This window comes from Lampris incognitus, chromosome 13, assembly GCF_029633865.1.
Source record: "Lampris incognitus isolate fLamInc1 chromosome 13, fLamInc1.hap2, whole genome shotgun sequence".
Lineage (NCBI taxonomy): Eukaryota > Metazoa > Chordata > Actinopteri > Lampriformes > Lampridae > Lampris > Lampris incognitus.
In genome coordinates, this window is record NC_079223.1 from 33,008,341 (window position 1) to 33,035,335 (window position 26,995).

Consider the following 26,995-nt stretch of genomic DNA (forward strand, 5'->3'; position numbering starts at 1 on the left):
ACATTCTGAGATTTAACTCTAGATTTAACTCTAAATGAACTAAAATTAAACTCTAATTAATGGTCACACCCATATTTGCATATGAAACTGGTCGTTGTCTTAGGTCGTTATGCAACTGTATTGTCTATAAGGGTGGGGTACCTGCAGTCAGTTGAGACTGAAGATGTCACTTGGTTGAGTGATGAAACATATCTGTCAATAAACATCGTGTCTCACAGACTTAATAATTATTAAACCACCTTGGGTGCATTTTACACAACAGCTAATCCAAGAATAAAATGCCTGGATTAGCTGTTGGATCGTGTATATTCTTAGAATATACGAATATGAATAAAATATCCAAATCAGGAATGCTTTTGTAGTTGCTCTTTTGACTGGATATTGTCTGGTAGGAATTTCCTGCAAAAAAAAATGATAAGGTACACACACTGTAGCGCAAGTGTTTATCATATGAGCAAAATTTGGAGTAATAAGGCCGGCAGCAGTCAGTTTGAAGCAAAGCAAACTGTTGTGGCTAACAAGCAGGTCTGGCAGACTAAGCCAGAAGCTCAAAGGAGATGTTTACCATCAGATACCACAATAAGTTTAAACTGTGGTTCAACCCTGTATTGTTGTTGGGATGGGGAAGGTGCTTCAACAATGGCACAGTCACCACCACCATTCCAGACATCATCTGGAAAGGATCTCTGGGATGTAATTACCTCTTAAATATAATTAAATGCAATTACCAGTACCCCCATAGGTGTCAATGAATTAAACAATAACTAAATTTAGGACTGTAGCTTTAACTACATGCACCTATCTATATGGAGAGAGGTTAATTGCACACAGGTTTTTCACCATTGCCCACGAGCCATCTGGTTCCCTCACCCTCCATATTAATAATGACATCTTTACAGGAGGCAAAGCTAAACAGATACATGGTGTCCACTGGAGTTGCCACCAGAGCACTCATCCTTCTTGATTATATTCCTCACTTTCTCTGCGGTGCCCTTATTGCCCCTCATCTGGAGCTTCTGTAATAGCTTCTGTGAGCCATTCATGCCCTCCTTCTCCACCCAGCATATCAGTAGTTGGAGCGTCTGTTCCTGAATGTCATTGGGGTGGTTGTGCACATGACAATCGACATCATGGTTTGACAGACCACTGCTTAAGGCCACATCCCTCATGACCTTCCATCCCAACACTGCTGCAATGTCAATGACATGAGGCGAGAGGTCCACATCTGATGCAGGAGTGAGACAGAAATGTACTGTTTAGCGCAACAATTATCCATTAAAGCAGCAGTAGACAACTTTTTTTGCATTATCATTATGAGGTAAATGTTTATTGCACAGTGTAATGGCTATAGAATAATGACACCATCTGAGTTTAGATTGGTTCCCTCTAAGCCTCGCTTTCAGGCTTAGAGGGAACCAACTTCTGTCTGCCACTGGGTATGATCTCACAGGAAAATGAAGGCTCAATTTACAGCAAAAAGAAGTGTGTCAACCATTGCGCAAACAAAATAGAAAGGATAGCACTTTTGTTTTCCCTGGTAGCTAGATAGAAAGCCACTTTATTTTGTCATTGTATTCTTACAACAAATTGTATTCTTACAACGAATTTGTTCTCTGCATTTAACCCATCCTATAGTATAGGAACAGTGGGCAGCTGCAGTGCCCAGGGACCAATGCCAGTTCTTCTTTCCATTGCCTTGGTCAGGGGAACAGGCAGGAGTATTAACCCTAACATGCATGTCTTTTTGATGGTGGGAGGAAATTCGAACACCCGGACGAAACTCACGCAGACACGGGGAGAACATGCAAACTCTACACAGAAAGGACCTGGAACGGCCTTGGGTTCGAACCCAGGACCTTCTTGGTGTGAGGCAACAGTGCAGTGCTAACCAATGGGCTACCATGCTGCCCCCAGTAACTATCCCCAGTAGCAGAAATGGCAGACGGTGGAACAACCAAAGTGACAGTGGAAACTCCCGGCAAGAGAAGAAGAACCCCTTTGATGGAGGAGGCAAAGAGGGAGAGTGATAGAAATAGAGGTAAAACAAGAGTGAACTCATGAATTCACTCAATGGAGCAAGCTCCGGTGTTGTATCAAACTCTGTTTCCCTGTTGAGATCAATGCACACCTGGGACTTCAGAGGGTTCCAAACCAACATTCAGTTCGCATTCTTTCTACTGGATCAGTAAGTAATAAAACCTGCCTACTTATTAATACTAACGGATGTTTTACTCTGTCTTTACGATAGAACTGAGATCCAAGTTTCTAGTTCAAATTGGGATTCTTACGGTTGTTTCTTGCTTTGGACAGTAGCCAGGCTGCTATTAAATGGAAAGTGATCTGGCTGTCTTTGCAACAGTGACACAAACAATAATAAACACTTTGAAATGATAGGGGGAAAAGTTGAAAAGTTGTCTACAGCCGCTTTAATGTTATAATTACATGTTGTTGATGTTAAAAAAAAACACTTACTTATCAGAGGTTCCATGTCCTAAGTTAAAAGCAATGACAAAAATTTAAATTAGTTACATTAACAGCAATTATTTTGATGATGAAATTATTAGATTGACTAAAAAATAAAAGTACTCTTATTACACAGGTTTTACACAAATGCCACAAAACAGCGACAGGGAGCAAACACTTGAACAGGGTCACTTAGAGTTTCAGAAGACTAACCTGTACCTCCTTGTCCAAAAATGGACAGCTATGCCAATGTTTAGAGAAAGGCAGAAAAGTGTTAATGATAGTCTACAGAGGAAGAGAGGGAAAGTTTTGTCTGTGTGTGAGTATGTATGTGTGTATGAACAGAGGCTTAATTAAAACTTTCATTAGGAGAAGAGGTGTTACACAACAAAAAGTAGTTGTTGCAGGTCGTAGCTTGACTAATAAAGCTTAGTATGGAACAACTTACTACTGTGGTTGGTCCCTCAATGGCCTCAGGGTTTTCGTTACACTGCCGTTGAGCTTTTAATATTCAAAATGATAGGTAGGGTTAGAATTATGTAACTGAACACACATAATAATAAAGTTATATCTGGATGTGAAGAGAAAAACTAAGCAATTTCATCTCAGTTATCCATTATTTTACTTCAACACAGAGCAAAATAATAGGTTGTTACGCCCTCTGCTGGTTACATTAGATATACTTGAATAATTATCCATCATCTTAAGTAATGACACCAAATTGCGTCCTTCAGAGCATTGGACTTTTATTGATGGACAAATGAATAGGATCTTTAGACCCCTTGTGCCCATTGCTCTGTGCCTAAAATATGGTGAATGTGTTTATTACTGCACCATCATTCTCTGACAAATCTGTTTCTTCTGAAAGCTGGACAGTGACAAGCTAAAAAGCTCATTTTGTTTTCTACATGCATTGATATAAAATGGTCTTCACCTCTCTAAATTCTTCTGCTTATATCTTCACAATTAGATATAATATACACAATTGGTACAGTGTTGGTGGCACACAGCAAAGGTAAGAAGACAGCAGTGGTAATCATGATATGGTAATACTGAATTAATCTAAACTAGTAATGCAATTGTTTTTTATTGCAACTTTAAAACCCACCAGACTATGCTTTAACATATATAGAAATGCGTAATTGTGGCATAAGTGAAAGAACCACAGGCCGAAAATGTGGTTAGATGTAGTTTGTGATCTTTTTATAGCACTATATACTTTTGCATTAATTTAAAATACAAATGGATCTTGAATCTCTCAAGGGCATTTAGAGGTTTATAGAGATACTTACCATTTTGTTTCTTCCGACATAAATAGACACCCAGAGCAGCAACTATTATTAACACAGTAAATGTAACTGCAAGACCTATTCCCAATCCGTAACTCCTAAAACAGAAAAACATGACGTCAGATTCTAATGTAACAAATATCCACAAAACACACACACACACACACACACACACACACACACACACGATCATTTCCTAAGTGAACACATTGAAAATAATTTCCAAAGGAATGATGAAATCCTGATTAGCTATACCTTCAGCCACCTTTTCATTACGGACTGTTACTGGTTATGCAGGCTTCTTTGATACCTTCAGTACAGCTAGAAAAAATGACAAAAGGATTTTTGGACTGTGAACGAATCGGCATTGTTTTACTGCTCGATAGAAGGTCTGTCATAAATTGACATTTATATCTAGTTTTTAGCCTCAACATTACATTACTTTTAACAACTTCTAACAACGTTTAATTAATTTTGTGGTTTGCCTGTACTATTTTCTGGATTTTATCGGATCATCAATTGTTGCACGGACTTGATTGCACTGGAATGTCCAACTCCGTAGTGCTTTCGCTGTACGTGGTGAAAACTGTATGGACTCAACCCTCTGCTGTGGCCATAATCGGCAGTTTTATTCTCATTTATTATACTTCCTCGCTGAGCTTTTTGTTTGATTTCTGGTTCTGATTTTCAGTCTTCAGGCTTTGGAAAAAATGCCTCGCCTCTCTTCTCCCTTCATTGAATACACCAGCTCTGCCACACTCAGCCAGAAAATCACAGCGCTTGAAAAAAGAATCCATGCTCTACCAAATACAAGAGGATGAAAAACTTATTGACACTCTGATTGCTGCTTCCCAAGCTGATGTCTTGGAACCGGCTGACGATCAGAACCAGGGACATGAAATGCGCTGTGAAGCGGCTTTCAGGCATAATGAGCCCCACGCTGATGACTATGCAGACATTATTCCCTGGTGGGGCCTGAACCTGCTTGAGACCGACACCACATCGGATCTGGATATGTGCTATTGGCTAAACCAAGGAGCAAGACCAAAGACCTGTTCTACCCCTGCAGTGTCAAACCCTGAGCTCTGGACAGACATCCAGGGTAAAAGAAGAGCCAGACACAACAAGCACAGTTCAACTAATGTCTCAACAGAGGTTCGGCTGGACATCAAGTTTCTTATTCTGGATGAGCTGCCTGTCAGTGAACACAATGCTAATGCCACAGTTAGCCCACGGCTTGCTTCCTGCTCAACACCTAACCACCAGTCGTCCTGGGCCGAAGTGGTGTTCCGCGGTCGTAAGAGAGACTCGGACGGAACTGCCTCTCCCCCTCGCCTAAGGCTCTCCAACCACTACGTGACACTGTCTGACAACACCCCGGTCAACCCAGCCGATGCTCATGTTCCGAACCCCTCTCCTACAATGATGTGTGCCGACACCGCAGCTTCCACACCTCCTGTGGCTAGCAATGTTCAGGTGGCTTGCCGCTCCACTGCAAAGCCCTAATCCCGGTCAATTACTTCCCGTCGTAAGACCAAGAGGCTGTGCTCAGAAACTGAAGTCTTCCTTGTCCCGAGTCGGCAGGGAATCCCTCTCACAGGTCTGTTGTCACTGCCTTGTCACAACTTACCAGCCCAGACACCCCCTCATCAGCCAGTGACATTAACACAGCCTGCGGAAACAGATTATGCTCTCTCCAGCCCTGAGAACCCACAGCCGTCAGCTCCTCGTCCCCTCTTCTCCCTAACTACATTAATAGTGGGGGGATTCCATAATCAGGAACATTTGTTTCTTTAATGCAGCTACACACTGTTTCCCTGGAGCCACGGTCCCCGTCATCCTGGCTAAGCTGCCAGGGCTGCTTAGCTCGCTCCCATCTTCTACCAACCGCGTGATAGTGCATGTGGGGACTAACGATGCTGCTTCTCAGCAGTCTGAACTAACTAAAAAAGATTTTAACAACCTTTTTAACCTTTTTAAGTTCTTCTAGAAAAAATGTTTTCATCTCCGGTCCTATTCCCACAGCGGCCCAAGGAGTAGGGCGCTTCAGCAGAATCCTTAGCCTCCACACTTGGCTCCAGTCTGCCTGCAGAGCTCATAGTTTTGGCTTCATTGACAATTCTGATTTGTTCTGGGAACACGTTTCCTTTTTTAGAAGAGACAGTATCCACCTCAACAAGCTGGGTAGCCGCATGTTAGCAGCAAATTTTCATTACGCTGTGCAGTCCTGTATTCATGAATGACTATTTACACTCCACAGTCCCCCAGGTTAGTTCTATAAGTATATATAAAAATACCTTTGTAACATAAAACATGATGTCTCCAGTTTGTTATCACCTGTTGCCCTGTGTAATCCAGCTCTTCTAAAGGTGAGTTCTCGCTCTTCCCAAGGCTATTACAATTTTCCTGTCAGGATTAGGCCACGATTTAATACCCACTACCTACTGCATTATGTGTCTTCAACTGTCAGGCCAGATCATTCGATTACAGTCTGCTGTAGTGATTCCAGTCCTAAGCCCCTTATTCCAATTGTTTTTGCTCTTTTAAATGCCCAATACATGTCAAATAAATCTTTTATTCTCAATGATTTAATTACTCCCCCAACCTTGACTTTCTATTTCTTACTGAGACCTGGCTTAAACCTGGGGAGTGTGCCCTTCTAATGGTGCTCTGCCCACCCAGCTATCATTTTCTGAATGCACCCGGGTTATCAGGTCATGGTGGGGATATAGTAACTGCTTTTAAGAACCATTACACCTGTATTCCTTTTACTTCTTTTGATAGCTTTGAAATCTTAACTTTTAAAATTGTGTGTGACAACCTAATTTGCTATATAATCATTTATCGAACCCCCCCCTTACAGGTTTGCTCAATGAATTCTGAGGTATTGTCCTCTCTTGTTCTTAAATTTGATAGGGTCATTATAGTTGGTGATTTTAGCATCCATATTGATAATCCACTTAACTCATTTGTCATAGATTTTTTTTAAACATTTCTAAATCTTGTAACCTTGTGCAGCATATTACTGGCCCCACACATAACCATGGGCACACCCTTGATTTAGTTTTCATCCTGAACTTGTCTCTTAATTGCCTGAATAAGATTGATTTTGTCTCTAACCATATATGTATTACCTTTGATGCTTCTTTACCACCTACTACTATACCCCAGAAACATATAATTAACTCTTGCATCTTTAATAAGCAGTCAGCAGCCATGTTTTCTAGTTACTTTTCCAATCTGGCCAGCTGCCCTCCTCACTTCGCCAACATTAATGCCCATGTAAGTTGGTTTAATGATTTTCTGTATATCTGCCCTTGATCTTTCAGCTCCATATATACTTCCAGGGCTGTCCCAGTTATTAACACAACCCCTTGGATCAATGAAAACATCAGTCAAAAAAGAAGGGACTATAGGAAGGCTGAACGCAGATGGAAAAAAAATCTACTCTTAAAGTTCATCAAGTCCATATGAAGGAGTTTTTATCGAAATTGAATCAAACTATTAAAGATTTGAGAGCTGCTTACTTCTCTGATTTGATTGAGAGTAATAAACATAACCCTAGGTTTCTTTTTAGTACTATCAATCAGCTTGTGAATCCCTCTCTTCCTACTATTTCCGCCTGTTCTGCTAATGACTGTGAAAATTTATTGACTTTCTTTGTTGACAAGGTGTAAGGTCCAATTTTACCCCCACTGCCCCCCCCCCCCACCCCTTTCAGTTGTCCAATTTTAATTTCGGAATTTGCTACCATTTCTCTACAGTTACTTGTTAATACTGCATCCCTCGTTCAGTCCCTGTGATATAGTTCCGGCAAAATTTTTAAACTCCATCCTCCCTGTCTTAGGTCCCAGTCTGCTCTCTATCATCAATTGCTCATTTGCATCCGGGTCTGTACCTGAATACTTTAAAATTGCTTGTGTTCAGCCCCTCCTCAAAAAAAAACAAACCTCTCTTGATCCAGCAAGGGTACAGACTTATAGACCAATTTCCAAATTTTCTTTTTTATCCAAAATCCTTGGAAGAATTGTTGTGGACCAAATCCTGCTGCTGACTGAGGGTCATAACATTTTCGATAAAATTCAATCCGGCTTTCGTCACAAGCATAGTACTGAGACTGCATCACTAAGAGTATCCAATGACATTCTTATGCATGCTGATAAAGATGAATACTCTATTCTTATTCTCCTAGATTTAACCACTGCCTTTGATACCGTCGATCATGCCATCTTACTTGATAGGTTGGAGAACTGGGTTGGCATTTCTGGTGCAGCGTTAAATTGCTTTCGCTCTTATCCGACTAATAGCTATTTTAATGTTTGTATTAACAATCTTGTATCCTCGTCAGTTTCCCTATTGTGTGGAATCCCTCAGCGGTATGTCCTTGGGCCAATCCTCTTCTCTTTATACATGATTCCTCTGGGTCATTTGTTTAGTCAGTTTCAAGACATGTCATACGACTGTTATGCCGATGATATTCAGATCTAGTATTTATCTGCCAAACCCAATAACCTGAATCAACTGTCCTTCCGCCATGATTGCTTAGTTGCCCCCAAAGACTGGATGTGTCTTAATTTCCTCCATCTAAACCCCGACAAAACTAAAGTTCTCTTAATTGGTCCTGAGAACTTTGCCACTGCAGTTGATCAGTTTATTGGTTCACTTCATTCAAACATCAAACCTACAGCTAAAAATCTTGGTATCACCTTTAACCAATGTCTTTTGATCACCATGTTCTAATCTTGTCCAATCTTGTTTTTTCAGCTAAAAAATATTGCAAAAACCGGAAATATTTTGTCTTTTAAGGATATCAAAACATTAATTCACACTTTCATTTAGATTACTGTAACTCCCTCTACTCTGGCCTCAGCCAAGCTACTTTAAATCACCTACAGTTGTTTCCAGAATGCAGCTGTTCGACTACTAAACAGAGCTAGCTGTAGGTCCCATATTACCGCTATTTTTGCATCCCTCCATTGGCTTCCCGTAAAATTCAGAATAACCTCTAAGATCTTATTGATTACATTTAAAGTGTTGCATGATCTTGCCCCCAGTTACATTTCTGATCTTCTCATTCAACTTCCTGACCACTCCCATCCTCAGACCTCGATCTTTTATCTATCCCTCATTCCAACTGCAAAACAAAAGGTGACCGTGCCTTTGCAGTTTTAACCCCAAGCCTCTGGCATAATGTTCCACAATCCATTGGATTTGCTGAATCTTTGGACTGTTTCAATCAGCTTCTAAAAACCCATCTTTTCAGGCAAGCCATTTTATAGATCCTCACCTCTGCCTTCTGTTTTGATTCGTCTGTAGCTTGGTCTGTTACTCCCTATGCCATGTTTTATAGTCATTCAATTTATTTTATGTATTTATTCGTATTTTGTGTATTACAATGTTACAATTTTCTTTAGCAGATGCTTTTATCCAAAGTGACGCACATCTGAGCGGTAATACAACACAAGCAAGGATCTAGTCAGGAGGCGACAACACAATTAAGTGCCAAAAAATTGGATTCAGGTCCAATAGGACATAGGTGTCAACAGGCAGTGCACAAAGGCAATGCATAGGGTACATAGAAGCGAATTTTTTATACATATATGTTAATACCATCAGGTGTGGAGGGGTTCAGGAAAGAGCTGGGTCTTTAGCGTCTTCTTAAAGATGGAGAGGGACCCAGCAGATCGAATGGAGTTTGGTAACTTCTTCCACCACCGAGGAACTAGTGAAGAGAAGAGTCGGGCTAGTGACTTAGGGCCCCATTGTAGCGGAAGTGCCAGGTGCCTTTCATTGGCAGAGCGTAATGAGCAGGACAGAGTATAGACCTGAATGAGGGAGTTCAGGTAGGTGAGCACCATTTTAGTTGCTGTTTTGTAAGCGAAAATTAAGGTTTTGAATTTGATGTGGGCAGCAACTAGGAGTCAGTGGAGGGATATGAACAGTGGAGTGACATGTGCTGTTTTTGGGTTGGTTGAAGACCAGATACGCCGCCACATTCTGGATCGTTTGCAGATGTTTGAAAGTGCATGCAGGGAGACCTGCCAGTAAGGAGTTGCAGTAGTCGATGTGTGATATTACAATAGCCTGTACCAGGAGTTGTGCTACATGCTCAGACAGGTAGGGTCTAATTTTCCTGATGTTGTACAGGGCAAATCAGTACAACAAAGCAATCTAGGCCACATGAACCTTAAAGGTTAGTTGGTCATCAATCATGACACCCAGGTTTTGGGCAGACTTTGTGGGCATGAGTTGGGTTGATCCAAGCTGGATATTGATCTGTTGTTGTAAGGGTGGACTGGCTGGGATGACAAGGAATTCAGTCTTAGATAGGTTAAGCTGAAGGTGGCGTTCTTTCATCCATACAGTGATATCAGCAAGGCATGACGATATCCGTGCTGAGACTGTGAGGTCATCTGGCGGGAATGATAGATAGAGCTGGGTATCATCAGCATAGTAATGGTATGAGAAACCATGGGTGCAGATGATTGCAACAAGTGAGGTGGTGTATATTGAGAAGAGAAGGGGACTGAGCACTGACCCTTGAGGTACCCCTGTGGAGAAGCTGCGTGGTTTGGACACTTCTCCCGTCCAAGATACTCTAAAAGATCTCCCTGAGAGGTAGAACATGACAGTGAGTGTGGAGAGGAGGATTTGATGGTTAACCATGTCAAAGGCAGCTGACAGATCTAGCAGCAATAAAGCTGAGGACTGACCAGCAGCTCTAGCCAAACGCAGTGATTCTATTACCAACAGGAGTGCAGTCCCGGTAGAGTGACCCCACTTAAAGCCAGACCAATTCGGATCATGCGGATTGTTCTCAGAAAGGAATTCAGAGACTTGGTTAAAGAACATGCGCTCAAGTATTTTTGAAAGAAAGTAGGAGTGAGACCGGTGTGTAATTTTCAACCTGGGCTGGGTTGAGTAGGATTTTTGAGCAGCGGGTTAACCCGAGCTTGATTAACTACCAAGATGGTCATTATGACCGTTTTGGATTTTCAAAGTCTAATAACTTTGTGGGAAAAAAAGATACAGACCTGCCACTCCCTGAATTTGCCTAAAAATGCATATATTTGCATTTGAAATGTTTTAGATCAATTGCACAAAAAAGTTACTAAAATGGCCATGACTGGCCAAAATGACCGCTCGTAATTTGTGCATGATCGTGCATGTCATGTCGCTATTTATGACATGTTTTGGTCATATCCTTTCCTTCGCGAAGTTCATTGCTCTGTCCTAGAAAAAACTAACATTCTCCAGTGCACAGAAATAAGTCTAAATTTGATTTTTGATTATTGCCAACATGTCTGGTTACAGATCCCACTACAGATGCCCCATGACTACCCCCGATGTATTGCATTATTTACAGGCGTTGGGCAGCAGCCATTTATAATGTTTGAAAAATAGTGTTAAAAATTGTTAAAATGCTAATTTTGGTGTCAGTTTCTTAACAGAAATATTAACATATATGTAATACATTAATATCTCAATTGGGTATTTATCTTGACAGAATATAGAGTTTAAAAACCAGCAGTCATTTTGAACGTCCATGGTCGTTTTAGGTAGGAGTGAAATCCCAGTCCTTCTAGTGTTAAACGTGGTGGGGAACACACCCATTGTAAGCAGGGAGTTGATGTTGTGTGTGACTGCAGGGTTAAATGTGGGGGAAATGGTCTGTAGGAGGTCGGATGATATCGGGTCCAGCGGACAGGTAGTGTGACAAGAGTCCAGCAGAAGCTTAGTTACTTCCTCCCAGGTCAGTAAGGAGAATGAGGTGAGTGAGGCACTGTTAGCTGGCAGCAGCAGACAGGGTTGGCCTGGCTCAGAGAACTGGTTACTGATGGCAGAATCCTTATCAGTAAAGTACGAGGCGAACATCAGGAGTGAACAATGTGAAGGTCAGAGGAGGAGGTGGATTGCGGAGTGAGTTAAAAGCAAAAATCTTTTTTCACACATCAGTGGCATCACAGATCTTGTTCTGCTAGTAAGTGGTCTTAGCTGTTTTTAAGCTGGAGGAGAATGATGCTAGGAGACACTGATAGTCACTGAGGTCAGTGAACTCTGTTTTTATGCCATTTTCTCTCTGCTGCTCTGAGCCCCCAACCCCCGCTGCCCTTTGCTTGCTGATGACCTCAGTGTCAGATGATGACCTCAGAGTCATGGACTAGGGAGGGGCATTACAAGCAGGTTTGGATGATAGAGGGCAGAGATTGTTAAGAGAGGAGGCTAGTGAGGAACAGAGTATGTCTGTAGCCTTGTTGACAGGGAGTGAAGAGAATTCATTATGAGCAGGCATGGAAGCCAAGACCTCATTGGAGAGCTGGGTCAGTGTAAGGGACCAGAAGTTTTGGTGGAAGGAGACCCTTTGCGGAGGAACATGAGGATGTTTCAGTAAAGAGGTTGTAAATTGAATAAAGAGGCTTGGTCTGACAGATGTAGGGGGTGACAGTCAGATTTGCTGTGGCGCAGTTCCGAATCAAAATCAGATCAAGAGTATTGTCCGCTTTGTGTGTGGGATGGGTGGGGACCTGTCTGAGGTCAGAGGAAGACAGAAGAGACAGAAAGTCAGTCGCTTGGGTTTTGTCAGTAAGGATATTCATGATTTCCATGACAGTCAGTGGTGTGTCATTGTCAGGAATGGCTAAGAGTAACACATCAAGTTCGACTACAAAGTTCCCCAGTTGACACCCTGGTGGGCGATATATGACAACTACAAATAGCTTAATAGGAGCAGTAACCGTGATTGCATGGTATTCAAAGGAGGAGTTGTTGCTTAGCGGAGAAAGCTTAGTGAATTTACAGTCTTTGGAAATGAGGACACCCGTACCGCCTCCATGCCCAACAGAACGGGATTTGTGTAAGAAAGCAGAGTCAACAGAGAGTGTGGCTGGTGTGACAGTTGTCTGAATGTATCCAGGTTTCAGTCAAGGCTAGTGCCTGCTAATCTGTCAGACATTGGATAAATTCATTGGATAAATTCTGTTTTATTTACAGCTGATTGGCTATTCCATAAGCCAAAAGTAAAGGAGGGGAGAGTAGAGGAGGCTTTCCTGCGTGAATAGAGGTTCTCAGGGTTGCATTGTCTGCGACAGATACGATTTATTTTTCTTTAAATAACCGTGAATGACGGGGATGTCTTTGTAGCACACGGTGAATGAGGCAAGCAACAAGAGAAAATAGTAGAAAAGGGAATTACCAGTCAGTGTCCTTGCTCGGTGGACTCGCAGGTCTTTACCTAATTCGGTCTCTACCCAATGAGGGCTGACACAACAGCTGATGCTGACGCGTCAGCGCAGCTGTGTTTAAATACCAGGAAGTAATCGCTTCTCGGCCTTTTGGCTAAGATCAAGTGTAGTATCTGTTCTTATCAGTTTAAATCCCAGGAAGTACCACAGCTGAACCCGCCCCGGTCTGGTTTTCACAACAAGCTCCAACAAAGGAAGCAATAGAGGGTGCGACCCGCGTCTGCTGACCCAGCTATTGAAGCTCATCATCAGAGAGTGAAACTAGCAAGTGCTCAGCCCAAAAAAGCCCGATAATGACCTAAATCTGAATCAAAACAAGTTTTAAATCACTTACCAAATGACTGCAATCTCCTATGTTCAAGATCGGAGCTTGCTGAGTTTAAAGTGCTTTGTAAATGTGTGTTTTTAAAAGTGCTATATAAATGAAATTTTGCTTGCTTGTTAAATGTTGTAATGGTCATATCACATATCCTTGCTATGATGTTGAAATGTTGGTGGCACTTTATTAAAACAAATACATGAATCAATATGTCCTTTACTAGATTGCAATTGAGTGATAGGGACTTACTGTTGTGATGGGAGGCAGAATTTGCAATACTTTTGGCCACCTTCGCAGTAGTGATTTGGTTTACATCCACACACCGTGTTTTTAGTGAGGTTACAGGGCGTCTCCACCTGTAGATTGGCTATTTAGAAAAGGACAGGGCAACACAGCACTGCATTAGGCTAACTTAACACAGCCTAAATATAATTCATGTACAGTTATGATTTGTCTAGAATAAAAACAATGAAAATGTTGGTTCAAAGTTGGAACAATGCATTTTCTTCTAAAAATCAAACATGATATTGCGCCAAGAACAATTAGCAATTACTACTTGTGATGACTGAGTTTTTTTTTTAAACAATGGACACAATCAACAGATTTCATCAAACTACCATTGAATATCTTGAACCTTAATGTCTAAACGCCCAGTGGAAACTGTAACTGCCAAATATACATGAAATGTTCCCTGATCTTATCAAATTAGCTGTATATATATATATATGTATAGTAGGCATAATACTGGGCAATCTTCCGTGTGTCTCTGTACGTGTCCACCAGTGACGTTGCTAATGGACAGCTCGTGAATGTGAAAACTTATAGCTACATATATAAGAAAACTCAAATAACAATGCTACATTATTCAGTTGTATGTAACACTTGCATTGGCATTTTCTAACACAATCCAGCCTATTGACAAATCAGAAAGTACCCAAATTTCACACATTGTCCACCAGACACAATTTTGGGGTTTTCTCAGAGAACACACCAAAGATTGACTGCTCAGTATTGTGGTTGCTAATGGAGTGAAATCTAGTATGCCCATTTAAGCAAAAAGAGGAGACAAAGGTGGGGGTGATATCCCCATTATCTGTACCACTGGGGTGGGAGCAGGATGTGCAAGGTTCACATTCAGGCAGTGAATTAGGGTGACTGTTGTATGTGTTCCCCAGCTCACAGGGAAGACACTCCCGATCCACATCAGTGGTACGGCAGGGCTTTGACAGTTTTTCACCTATGGATAGACACATCAACCAACCACAAAGGAAAACCATTAAACAGAAAGACCGATTCAAACATGAGAAGCAGGAGCCAAGGTGAGTGCTCAAGTGATCCACAGGGAAACCATTATATATATATATATATATATATTTGAGGTCGCCATTTTAACATGTGAAATAGTGGTAAGTTTCTAATGTAATGTCACAAAAGTGATTGTCTTAGTCAGGGAAGGATCGGGTCACAAAAAATACCCCACCTGCAGCACAGAGGCAGCAGTTTTTTCCCTCATGCTGGTAAAAATCATGTTGACAACGTTCCCTCTTGACGCGACGCATACTTGATCTATAGATGCCCTGGTTTCCTTCCCCTTCAGCTGTGGATGCCAATGGTTGATGATTACTGAATAAACAGAAATTGGGAAAAGAGTCGTGAGAAATTTAAAGGAAGACGAAAGTGAAACTAAAAAGATTTGACTTGACTTGACAGTATTCCCGTTCGGCATATCTGGCCGAATTTAAATGAAAAAGCTTTCTAAACGGGGAGAAATCCTTTGCAACTGAAGTAACCGCTTAAATTGACGTTTCTTTATTGTAATTGCTCCTTAAACTGCGCAACTGAGACGCAAATAAGCTCGCGCCGTCTGACAGAAGCGCTCGGTTAGGTTAGGTTGAGGTTAGATTAAGATAACGTAAGGTTAGGTTACGTTTAGGCGCGTTCAATGAATTTGTCAGAAAGCCTTTAAACTCTGGCAGAAAGCTCTGATGGCAAACTTATCCCGCGTGCAACAAACAGCTGAAACTAGACTATAATGAAAAGCACTTCCGTATGCTTAAAAACAAAAATTCACTCACCTTGACAAGTAAAACAAGACCAATAACAAAGTACTTCGCCAATTAAAAAGTCTGTTTGAGGAGGGTACCGTCATCATATTAATACTTAAAAAAAACACACCACTGGAGGAACCAGATACAGAAAATACAGATCTGCGCCAAGCGATAGTCTTCGTTTTGAACAGGCACCGTATGGGAACACCCCTGTAGCTTTCGAAACAAATTTCACGTGGAAATATTTTTCATTTAATATCATATCTTACTTAATTATATATTCGTCTAAGAGTGGTGCGATTTTTGTCATATAATGGAATGCTCGAAATAAATGGCTAGCGTTTATATGTTATATTTTTATATGTTTTAAATATGAGAACTATTGACGTCATCACTTCCGCGTAATTATATCGCGGACTGTCCAATTGATCCAATAGGAGGCGCGATTGGTCTTTGAATGAAACGACAGGCGCGTGAGACTAAAGAGGCGTGCTTGCTGTTCGTTGAATCGCCGTCAGGTGAACTGTCCGTCAGTGATGCTTCGCATGCTGCTCAGTTCCCAAAAGCCTCTCGGAGAACAGACGGGCGACAGTTAATTAAGTCTGCAGAGGAAATCACTGGTGCCAACCTGCCCCTCCATTCACCTCTGGCTTAGGGGACGGACAGGCAACATCACTGCAGACCCATCACAACCTGGTCACCACCTGTTCCAACTCCTCTCCTCTAGTGGGCGCTACAGATCACTGTACCCCAAAACAACCAGATGTAAAAACAGTTTCTTTCCACGGGTTGTCATTCAAATGAACGCTCAAAACTGTCAAATAAATCCAGCCATTTTGTATATACTGTACTGTACACTGTACGTATGCTGGTATGCTCTGTCATGCCCATCTACCTCAGGCATGTGTGTAAGTAACCTGCTAACATTTACTTCAGCATCTCTGATATATTCTCTGCACCATTGCACTTTATCACCTCTTATTTCACCTGTATAAGTCAATCCTTGTGTGTATATCAGAAGATTGTTGTGTTGTGGCGTTGTTATTCTATGTTAAGTACACTGAGAGAGCCACGAAACCGCGGAGTCCAATTCCCTGTATGTGCAAACCTACATGGTCAATAAACATGATTCTGATTCTGTTTCTGGTTCAAATGTTCATTGTCCAGATTGACTGGTTTCTTGCGGGTATACAGCCGACTATAGCCTGTTTTTTGCAGTTTTTTTTACCTGTGTATTTTGACCACACTTTCTTGTTTTAGACACCCAGTTTAAATAACTTACAGCCTTGTTTGTAGCTTGGGGGGGAAATAAAATAAAAATGAGGACAGAGAGGAACAAATCTGGTTAAGCCTTACCATCTACATTGCCTCAAATAGTGTCCCGTCTTAGGTCTTTTGTAAACACTGTAGTGGTCCTGCACTGGATTTGCTGACATGCACAAAAGATGGGGAAACCTTAAATTGAAGAGTGTCACTGTGCTTTTATCTCCCTCTTAACCTTGACTTGTATACTTAGGCGTTAAAGCTTGTACCAGCATGACACATGGCCATGCCAGACTCATGACGTATCCCCTCATAGATATACAGGAAACTCTTCCGTCTGAGCAGAAGAGACATAAAAAAACAAGTGAAATTTAGACAAGACTAAATGGCGACGTCACAGGTAGACCAAGACGTTCACCACTTGCCACCACGAACATATTCTCACATAAAACCGTGATTAGAAGCACAGTTTCCAACCATTGCTGTGAGTGAATAATTATTATTAATATTATTATTATTATTATATTTATATAGCGCTTGTCCTTCGAAAGAACACCATTGAGGCTGCACACATGCAAGGCGAGTCATCTTTGCTACAAGCAGTCCTTTTTCTCTGTGCCATTTTCTTCTGAATTGGTCTTACTCCCAGCCCCATCACCACCAGCACCAGCACCAGCCCCGTCCCCTGTTCTGATCTCCACGACTCTACCAACTGAAGTCAACGATGGTCCAAGCATTTTATCGGGGAGAGAAAAGGTATTTGGCAGGGGGATGAGAGAGCTGCTGTTGAATTTGGTTGTTTTTGCATGTGTCAAATTTCAGTCCTTTGTAGTCTCAGTAAGTCTGAGATGTGTTGGCTCTATGCTAGCGCCTGCTCTTGCAGCCCATTTAAGGCAACCTGAAGCTCCAGTCAAATATCTACAGGCGCGGGCGTCCGGGTGGCGTAGCGGTCTATTCCGTTACCTGCCAACACGGGGATCGCCGCGTGGGAAGCCGGGTGTGGGTGTGTGTCCTGGTCGCTGCACTAGCGCCTCCTCTGGTCGATCGGGGCGCCTGTTCGGGGGGGGGATAGCGTGATCCTCTCACGCGCGACGTCCCCCTGGTGAAACTCCTCACTGTCAGGTGAAAAGAAGCGGCTGGCGACTCCACATGTATCGGAGGAGACATGTGGTAGCCTGCACTCCTACCCAGTTCAGGTAGGGGGTGGAGCAGGTACCGGTCTCTGCTCCACCCCCTCTGGGTAATTGGCCCAAGTACAATTGGGGAGAGAAAGGGGGAGAAAGGGGGAGAAATCCCCCCCCCCCAAAAACAACTTATAGGCGGAAAAAATGTACACCTCAAAGAAATCCCGTTTAAACATATTTGCAGTTGTTATCTATTTTTGAAGATGATTCGTATAACGCGCAGTACTAAAATGAACTACTCAAATACCATCTGTAGTTCAAGCAGGCCAGCTGGACTCATCAATGCCATCTGGAATATGAGATTTATACTTGTGCATTATGCAATATTTTTATAATTTTGGCTCACGGTTTTTCTTTTATCAAAGCCAGTAGTCTGTCAGCAGTTACTTTCAACTGCTGGGTTAGTTGGTCTTGAAAACAGATTTTTTTTAATGAATGGCTCTGGCATTTGGTCATCAAAATGTTAAGTTTGGGTTATGATTGTTATTAACTTTATTTGCATATCTATCCTCAAAGCTGATCAGTTTGTGGATAAATTAATCAAGTCTACCTAGACATGACTTCTTTTGAATCATCGTCATTTTTTTTCTTTTTGCAGCATTATACTTAAAGTAAGATTGGTCTAAAAGGCCGTTCAATCAATTATAAGGCATAATGGTGCAGCTATAGCTATGAATAGTTAATGTACAACACCATGGTAAAATTAGATTTATAATTTGAAAAACGTATTGCTTTCAACAGAGGAAAGACATTATCACACATCTACAAGTGATGTGTTCTGCCTACCACTGCCCTCAGGTCAAATGTGGAATAAGGTGCAGCAATAGCGCTACTGAGGGGTGTGTGTGTGTGTGTGTGTGTGTGTGTGTGTGTGTGTGTGTGTGTGTGTGCACTTGGGGGGGGGGGTAGAATTAAACAATGTTTTGGTTGTTTGGAGGAAGCCTCTGCCTTGGACTGCGTGGCAAAGACTCCCCTGGGACAGAGAAAAAGAGAGATGGAGGGGGGCACAAAGAAGGTAGCAGGTAAAGGCTCTTCTCCCAGGGTAGCAGAAGCTCATAAAGAAGCACAAAGACAGAGAGGAGACTTGAAGTTTATGTGAAAGAGCGTAACACGAGACATCAGGGCACTGAAATGCAATTATATTTTCTCAGCGCTTGGTAAATTTCCTACAGTAAAATCATGATGGACTTCCTCTTTTTGAAAATCGCTGTACGGTGAGTTTAACTTGCTACAGCTTTTTGAGTTTTTGAACATATATATACACCGTATCCTTATTGCTAATTGAACCAGCTATGAAACTCGAGATTTCCAAACCGTTATTAAAAGCAGAATTTTAAAAAGCTACATGACCGTGTTTTAGAGCCCAAAGAAATGTGTTGCATAAATACCAGAGTCATGCTTGTTAGCTGTGGAAATACTGTATTTTCCTGACGTCAACTACACATTCATTAATTTAAATTGTCATGGATGTTCTTGTAGAATACTTCATATTTCAGCTTTGGTAGCCTCAAGGTTGAGGTTCTTATTCAACTTGTGGTGCACAACTTGTTAAAAGAGCCAAAGCTTTTAGGTCAGCAGGAACATTCAAACCAAGAATGCATTTGGAGTGATTTTTAAAATTAAATGTCCTAAGGATTGGCTCTCCCCTTTTGATACAGAACAGCCACACTGGTATAATTGCATAAAAGGAGATGTTTATGAAAGTGGAGAGATTATCTATCCACCCATCCAATCGGGGTCGTGGGATGCTGGAGCCTATCCCAACAGACATTTGGCAGCAGGTGGGGAGACACCCTGGACAGGCTGCCAGTCCATCACAGGGCCGACACATTCACACCTAGGGACAATTTAGTACTGCCGATTCACCTGACCTACATGTCTTTGGACTGTGGGAGGAAACTGGAGCACCCTGGAGGAAACCCATGCAGACACAGGGAGGGAGAACATGCAAACTCTACACAGAGGGCAACCCAGGACGACGCCCAAGGATGGACAACTCCGGGGCTCGAACCCAGGACCTTCTGGCTGTGAGGTGACCGCGTTAACCACTGCAGCATCGTGCCACTATGGAGAGCTCAGCGGATCCAAATATGGCAATTTACATTAGGTATATGGTTCACAGTAGTGAAGCAATATAAATTTGAGTGAGACTTAAGAACTCTACATCCGATGGTCTATGAGCCAAAATTCAAACCAGGAATTCATGACCAGAGATTTAAACAATGGACACATGAAGGCATTACAGCAATATGCACCATGGTTGAGATGGGGAGTTCAGAGTTTTCAAAATTTATGAGAATATTATGGCCTGAAGATTTAGGATGTTTTTTCCCGGATATTTACAAACGAGAGATTATTTTCAGAAAAAGATATAAAGTCCAATGAAACAAATAAAGTAACCATAATATTACTTGATGCCTACAAACAGAATAGATACAGGCTAATTCTGGCTCTATATCAAGATTTAGTGGCATGTAGCAAAACTTCTACTCTGCACATTAAGACGAAAGGGAAGCAAATGTATGACTGATATAACAAATGATGAAAGGCACATCCATCCATTCCATTATCCAAACCGCTTATCCTGCTCTCGGGGTCACGGGGATGCTGGAGCCGATCCCAGCAGCACTACACACAACTCGATTTGAGGGAAAGTGGGAAAAGTGGACTTTATACAAAACCCAATAAAACAACACCAATAATGATACTGTACAAACATATGAAGAGTGTAAAACTGTGACTGTTATATATGCACAAGATGCTCAAGACCCATTTTTGTATCTAACATAAAACAAGCAATAAAATTTTTTAAAAAAGAAAGACGCAAACTTGATTCATCTTTGTTCGGCACAGTAGACCATCTTAACACATATCACGCTGATATCTTAAAAACTTGTACAACTTAGAGATGGGAGCAAAAGATTATTGCCATGCACTTCTCATAGGTCTCCCACCTCATGAAATCCAGGACGATGCTGCACACTTGGTTTTCAGCCTAACAAGATGCGCATGTTTGGCACTGTTTGTATCCCTACACTGACTCCCAGTTGCTGCCCACATGATGTTCATAATCTTGCTGCTGGCTTTCCAGGCAGTTCGAGGAACTGCACTGGCTTACCTGCTAACCCACATTGATATGTACAATGCTGCACACACTCCTCATTCTGCCTCTGGAAGGCCTCTGTCTATGCCAATTTCTGTTTTTGATTTTTTTTTTCTTCTTTTCTTCTTCTTTTTTCCACCTGGCTCCAAAATAGTGGAATCAACTACCAGCCTCCATCAGGGCTACTGACTCACTCATTTCATTAAAAAAACCAAAAAAAAAACCTCTTTTGTTTCCCATATCTACCTCCATCCATGGTCACTAGGCATGACTGCTATATCGATTTGCTGGCAGCCATACCAACATGTACCCTGGCTCTATGGAATAACGGAAGCTAAGCAGACGTGGGCTTGGCTAGTACTTGGATGGAAGACCTCCTGGGAAAACTGACTTGCTGCTGAAAGTGGTGTTGGTGGGCCAGTAGGGGGCAGTCTTCCCTGTGGTCCTAATAAAAACAACAACAACGAAAAAATCCCAAAATGCAATGACAGGAACACTGGGCTGTAGGAGATGCCGTCCTTCGGATAAGGCGTTAAAACCGAGGTCCTGACTCACTGTGGTCATTTAAGATCCCATGGCATTTATCGCAAAGAGTAGGGGGTCCCCCGGTGTCCTGGCAAAATTCCCAACCTGGCTCTCTCCATCTGGCCACCTAATCATCCTCCGTGTAATATGCTCAATGATTCCTCCCTCTCCACCTCAAGCTGATGTGTGGTAAGCATTCTGGGGCAAAATGGCTGCCATGCATCACCCAGGTAGACAGCTCTTTTGGTGTCTGGATAAAGTGCTATATAAATGTAATCCATCATTTGTGGCATTCTCCAGCCAATCTGTAATTTGAATCCCCTAAGACTATAACTCACGTGACTATTGGTGATCTACCTGCTGCAGATTTACACTAACTGCATTTGACATGACATGCCGTCTTGACTATGATATGATTACTGTTTAGTGCTCTAAAGACCTGTAGGTTGACACGCTAGTATATCTGTTAATTGCTGACTCTCTTGAACGTCTCTTTTGATAAAGTGACTGCTAAATGAGAAAAATAGCAATGTAAATATAAAAGAAAGTGCAGAGGTGCATGTTATGAATGTCTTGAATCAGGATGGGGTTTAAGAGGATATAACTTGTGGGAAAGCAACCTTTCCTATAGGCCGCTACACTAATGCGCTGTTACCAGTGTGTACAGGACTTGAACCCTGGTCCACCTTTTCAATTTGTTAAGTGCAAGAGACAGTGTGGAAATGTTGGCAGAAACCTAATGATGGGCTGCTTCACAGCACAGAACAGGAGGAGAGTCATGCTGCTCCTTGACCACAGGAAGTGACCCCACTACCAATGATGCAAGTCTCAGGAAGGAGAAGAGAAGAGAGATTTTATTTGTTTTACACTCTAGAACACATACACAAATGCTGGGAGTGGTGGGTGAAGAAATGTTCCTTCTGCATTTTTCCCAATTCAGCTGTCCTTCCTCCTGGGGCAGCCAGGCGCAGTGGACAGCCTTTTCCTTCGGCGTCTGGGGGCCAATTCCAGGTGGACATCCATGTCGTGGTCAGGGACATGGATGTCACGGACGTGGTCAGGAGGTTCTACATGTTTTTATTGGGGTTCTTCTTTTGGGCCTGCCCCCTCTTTTTCTCCCCAATTGTATTGGGTCATTTTATTCTACTCTTCCAAGCCATCCTGATCTCTGCTCCACCCCCTCTGCTGATCTGGGGAGGACTGCAGACTACCACATGTCTCCTCTGATACATGTGGAGTCGCCAGCCGCTTCTTTTCACCTGACAGTGAGGAGCTTCGCCAGGGGGACATAGCGCATGGGAGGATCACGCTATTCTCCCCAGTTCCCCCTCCCCCCCAAAACGGGCACCCCAACCGACCAGAGGATCAAGGCACTAGTGTAGCGACCAGGACACATACCCACATCTGGCTTCCCACCCGTGGATACAGCCAATTTTGTCTGTAAGGATGCCCGACCAAACCGGAGGTAACACAAGGATTCGAACCGGCGATCCCCATGTTGGTAGGCGATGGAATAGACCGCTACGCCGCCCGGGGTTCTTTTTGATGTTGGAGGAAAACCATGTGAGCACGGCAAGAACATGCAAAATTCCACACAAAAAGACCCCTAGGCTAGAAATAACCCACCTGAGCATGGGGAGAACATGCAGAATACACACAGACAGACACTGCACAACGACAGGTCTGGGGAGAACATGCAAACTCCCCCAATGCTGACACCGCCTCAGATGGGAATCGAAACTTGGACCTTCTTGCTGTGAGGCAACAGTGCAAGCACTGTGCCACAGGAGCAGGTCACAAGAGCAGTAACTTCACTAAATGCAAGGCATTTCAACATATAGTATTTTACTGCATGAAGGCTGGAAATGTACAGGGCCGTGAAATGTGAGAAGGCTTGCATGCATATGTGCACACATACTTTATGCCCACACCCACAAAATCATATCACCACACACATGCAACACACAAAATAGCAACACTGACACGTTTCTTATAATATTGTTTTGTCCTATGAATCTATTATTCCAACCACCAAAACACAGACAAGCTCCCTGTCTCTCCCTTCCTCACACACTGGCTTACATGCATGCACACAAGCTAGATGAAAAGACATAAATCTGTAAAGCTGCCACTAGACAGTATGTCTGTGCTGGGAGATTTCCCTTGCAACACCTCCAGTGGTCTGCCTAATTAGAGTTGAGTGTATCTGTGGGCAAGAGAGTCTGTGTCTGCACATCGGAGGGGGGATTTGGCCGGAAGCATTCGTTCACTGGGCTGTCTGGTGGGGAAGACAATGGAGAGGAGTGGGGATTGTATGCCTTGTTCCGAACTGCACCGGACGCTTTCTCCCGCAAAGAGAAAGACAAGAATAATGCCGGTTGAATATTCCATCCAGATAGATTTATTGGGAGCAGTGGTATTGGAGAAATCCGGTTAGGAACTTAGGGTGAAAACAGAGTGGCTGCAGAAACAGACAGAGCTAAGCCAGTACTCTAGGCCAAGCCCATTATCAACTTCTCCTCACATTCAGCAGTCTTCCCGTCCCCTCCTCTACCTGTCGACAGTGTCTGCCCACTGTGTAAACGACACCGTCCTCTCGCTTCACCCTCAGAACAAAAAAAGGAGTCTTCCAGCCCTGTCTTCCAGGATGTCCACATGCGCTCCCAACTTCAGCTTAAAAACATACAGTTCTCCGCATTCCTGCTGCTGCTAGTCCCTTACCCTCTTCTTACAGTCATGGGTGGATTACCGAACGGGCCTACTGGGCCCGGGCCCATGGGGCCCAAGTGCTCAGGGGGCCCCTAAGCCAGAGCCTCTAAGTGAAGTCGCTGTTATTAATGGTGCGTTTCTAGTCGCATAGTCAAAGGGCTTAATCATTCTTGTCAATAACAAAGCCCCAAAAGTCCTACTGAAAAACTGAAGGAAACTGCTGGTGAATGTATGTCTTAGTTAATATGCTGTTGACGTTAATTGTGTGTATGTGTGCTGTAAATCCTGTTGAGGTACAGGTGAATTTAGTTATTGTGCTGTTGGCTGCAAGTCAGTGTACCTACCCTAACATGGGGGTGGGTGAGGGTGGTGGTGGTGGTGGTGGTGGTTGGGGGGGGGGGGGTGACCAGGGGCCCATTGTCTCATGATCCACCTATGCTTACAGTGCAGGGGATTCTATATAATTTAACATATCAATAAATTCACAGAATCACACTACCAAAATGATTAGACATATTGAGATTATGATTTTCACTTGTAACTTTCAGTTAACGTCCTTTCCCTTGTGAATTTTCTTTCTTTTTTTTTTTCCTCTTTGTGGTTCTCTCTTGATCTTTCCCATCCACCTACGCAGAAAACTCATACTTAGGTAGACACACTCTCTCACACACAAACACACACACAACTATCACCACCCACCCACTAACTCGGAAAGTATTAACCTTTTCATCTCATATCACCCTGTCCTTAAACTGCATGCACTCATGCTTGCAGACACAAAGCAAAGGGCTCACATACACAACACTTACTGCAGATATACAGTGTGTTCACAACAAAAATACACATGGCAGGCAGATGCATTAACAAGAGCGTCCACACATACACAAAAGAAACTTTGAAGACCTCAGAGTTCTTGCAATGCATCAAAGAGTGGAGGTTCGTTTGCAAATAGGAGACCAAAGGAAATGAGAATCACTGACTGTCCCTGATAAATGAATTTACTCACTATTCCCCAAATCTGTATGGAGGTGGGGAAAAAAGCGAGAACGTGAGCCTCGAGAAGGAAATGATGAGAATCTAAACTTGAGCAGGCCTACAAAGTATGGATGAATTCTGAAGAGCACGCAGTCGTTTATCATTTGAGTTTATATTGCTCCGTGTTTACCACGTGGAATGGGCTCACTCACACTTTGAACACATTTTCGCAGCAGATGTCCTAGATTTTTAGTTGCTGGATCAGTTTATATATTCCCCAGAGCATTAAAAAAGATTTGACAAAGGCTGGCATTTGTTGACCAGAGCAGCAAACCAGTCACAGTAATAGGGGTTGCTGTGCTTTTAACATTTTCATCTAGAATCTAGATTTTTTTTCATATGATATACGTACATATATGATATACATATACATATATACATATATGTATATATGATATACATATGTGATAAGATATACATTTGATATGATATACGGGGTGTCTCCCCGCCTGCCACCCAGTGACTACTGGGATAGGCTCCAGCATCCCGCGACGCGAATTCAGATAAGCGGCTTGGATAATGGATGGAATGGATGATATACATACATACGCACACACACGTGGCAGCACGGAGGCCTCACAGCAAGAAGGTCCTGGGTTCGAGCCCCGGGGTAGTCCAACCTTGGGGGTCGTCCTCTGTGTGGAGTTAGCATGTTCTCCCCGTGTCTGCATGGGTTTCCTCTGGGGGCGCCGGTTTCCTCCCACAGTCCAAAAGCATGTAGGTCAGGTGAATTGGCCATACTAAATTTTCCCTAGGTATGAATGTGTGTGTGTGTGTGTGTGTGTGTGTGTGTGTGTGTGTGTGTGTGTGTGTGGGCTCCTGTGATGGACTGGCAGCCTGTCCAGGGTGTCTCCTTGCCTGCTGCCCAATGACTGCTGGGATAGGCTCCAGCATCCCCGCGACCCTGAGAGCAGGATAAGCGGCTTTGGATAATGGATGGATGGACATACATACATAAAAAAAAATGTCAGCTTCATGCCATTGATGCTGTTGTCAAACCAGCCATGAGCCAGGTAATATGTTTATCAATATAATACACCTTCCTTTTGACTAATCAGCACTTGCTGATGTGCAATGAGAAGACTGTTGGCATTGTAACTTGTAACGTGTCTGCCCGATCCTTGTGGTACTTTGAAATGATGTGAATCCACCTCAGACTGTCATGTAAAAAGTGCACAAGGTGCTTTTTCAGTGTGCAACATCACCATGAAAAAGTTCAATTAGATGAAAGGTAAAACGTGCTGTATCCCCAATTAGCTTCTTATAATGGAATTGTTAATCCATACAGTAACCGTCATAACAGTATTTTGTGTGACAGGAGTTGAGACCTAAGTGATCAGCCCCCCTGTCCTAACACAACAAATGAATATGCTTGGTTTATGATTGGACGATGTGCAAACAATAAGGATTTAAAAAAAAAATACACCTCTCAGCAATTCTATAAATTCAAATGAAAGATTTTAGTACAACCAACGGTGAAGATGGGCTGTGTAGTTTGAGTGTGTGAGGCATTAACCAAAACAAACAGTGTATTGTGACTGTGAAGCGACGCCTCTTGCGCTGAAGAGGTGCACGGGCCTCATTCATAATTCAGAGGCGTCGCAGTGATATGAGAGAACAGGACGCATCTGTCTGCATTACGCCAGCGTTGCCTCGCTGTTGCATCACCCTCCCGGGTGGTTCATTTTCAAGACTTTAATACGCTCCCTATCAATCGGGGCTGTGGCTGTGGTCTGATTTCACCCTCAGACGAGAGCCTTTGTTTGTCACCCAGCTCCCTTGCCCCATCTCAGCGAATAAGAACTGCCTCCTTGG

The 26,995-nt window shown here is 42.8% G+C and overlaps 1 protein-coding gene and 1 pseudogene across 1 annotated transcript; one reads left to right on the forward strand and one right to left on the reverse strand.

Moving 5' to 3' along the window:
- Positions 1–206: 206 nt before the first annotated feature.
- fas (Fas cell surface death receptor) lies at positions 207–15,517 on the reverse strand. The gene is made up of 8 exons (XM_056292305.1): positions 15,389–15,517; positions 14,794–14,936; positions 14,413–14,550; positions 13,563–13,680; positions 3,756–3,850; positions 2,912–2,964; positions 2,473–2,491; positions 207–1,225 (listed from the first exon to the last, which is right to left on the reverse strand). The coding sequence occupies exons 1-8, from the start codon at positions 15,463–15,465 to the stop codon at positions 909–911; spliced, it is 960 nt and encodes a 319-aa protein (XP_056148280.1). The 5' UTR covers positions 15,466–15,517; the 3' UTR covers positions 207–908.
- On the forward strand, positions 13,069–13,182 carry LOC130123315 (U2 spliceosomal RNA; annotated as a pseudogene).
- Positions 15,518–26,995: the final 11,478 nt, after the last annotated feature.

Bases quoted from the DNA above. Each gene is read 5' to 3' on its own strand.
- fas (XM_056292305.1), bottom strand. From the start codon at position 15,465: ATGATGACGGTACCCTCCTCAAACAGACTTTTTAATTGGCGAAGTACT. The intron at 13,681-14,412 runs GTACAGATAATG...TTTTCTAAATAG, and splicing joins ATCCTGCTCCCACCCCAGTG to CCAATCTACAGGTGGAGACG. The intron at 2,965-3,755 runs GTAAGTATCTCT...GAATATTAAAAG, and splicing joins ATGTCGGAAGAAACAAAATG to CTCAACGGCAGTGTAACGAA.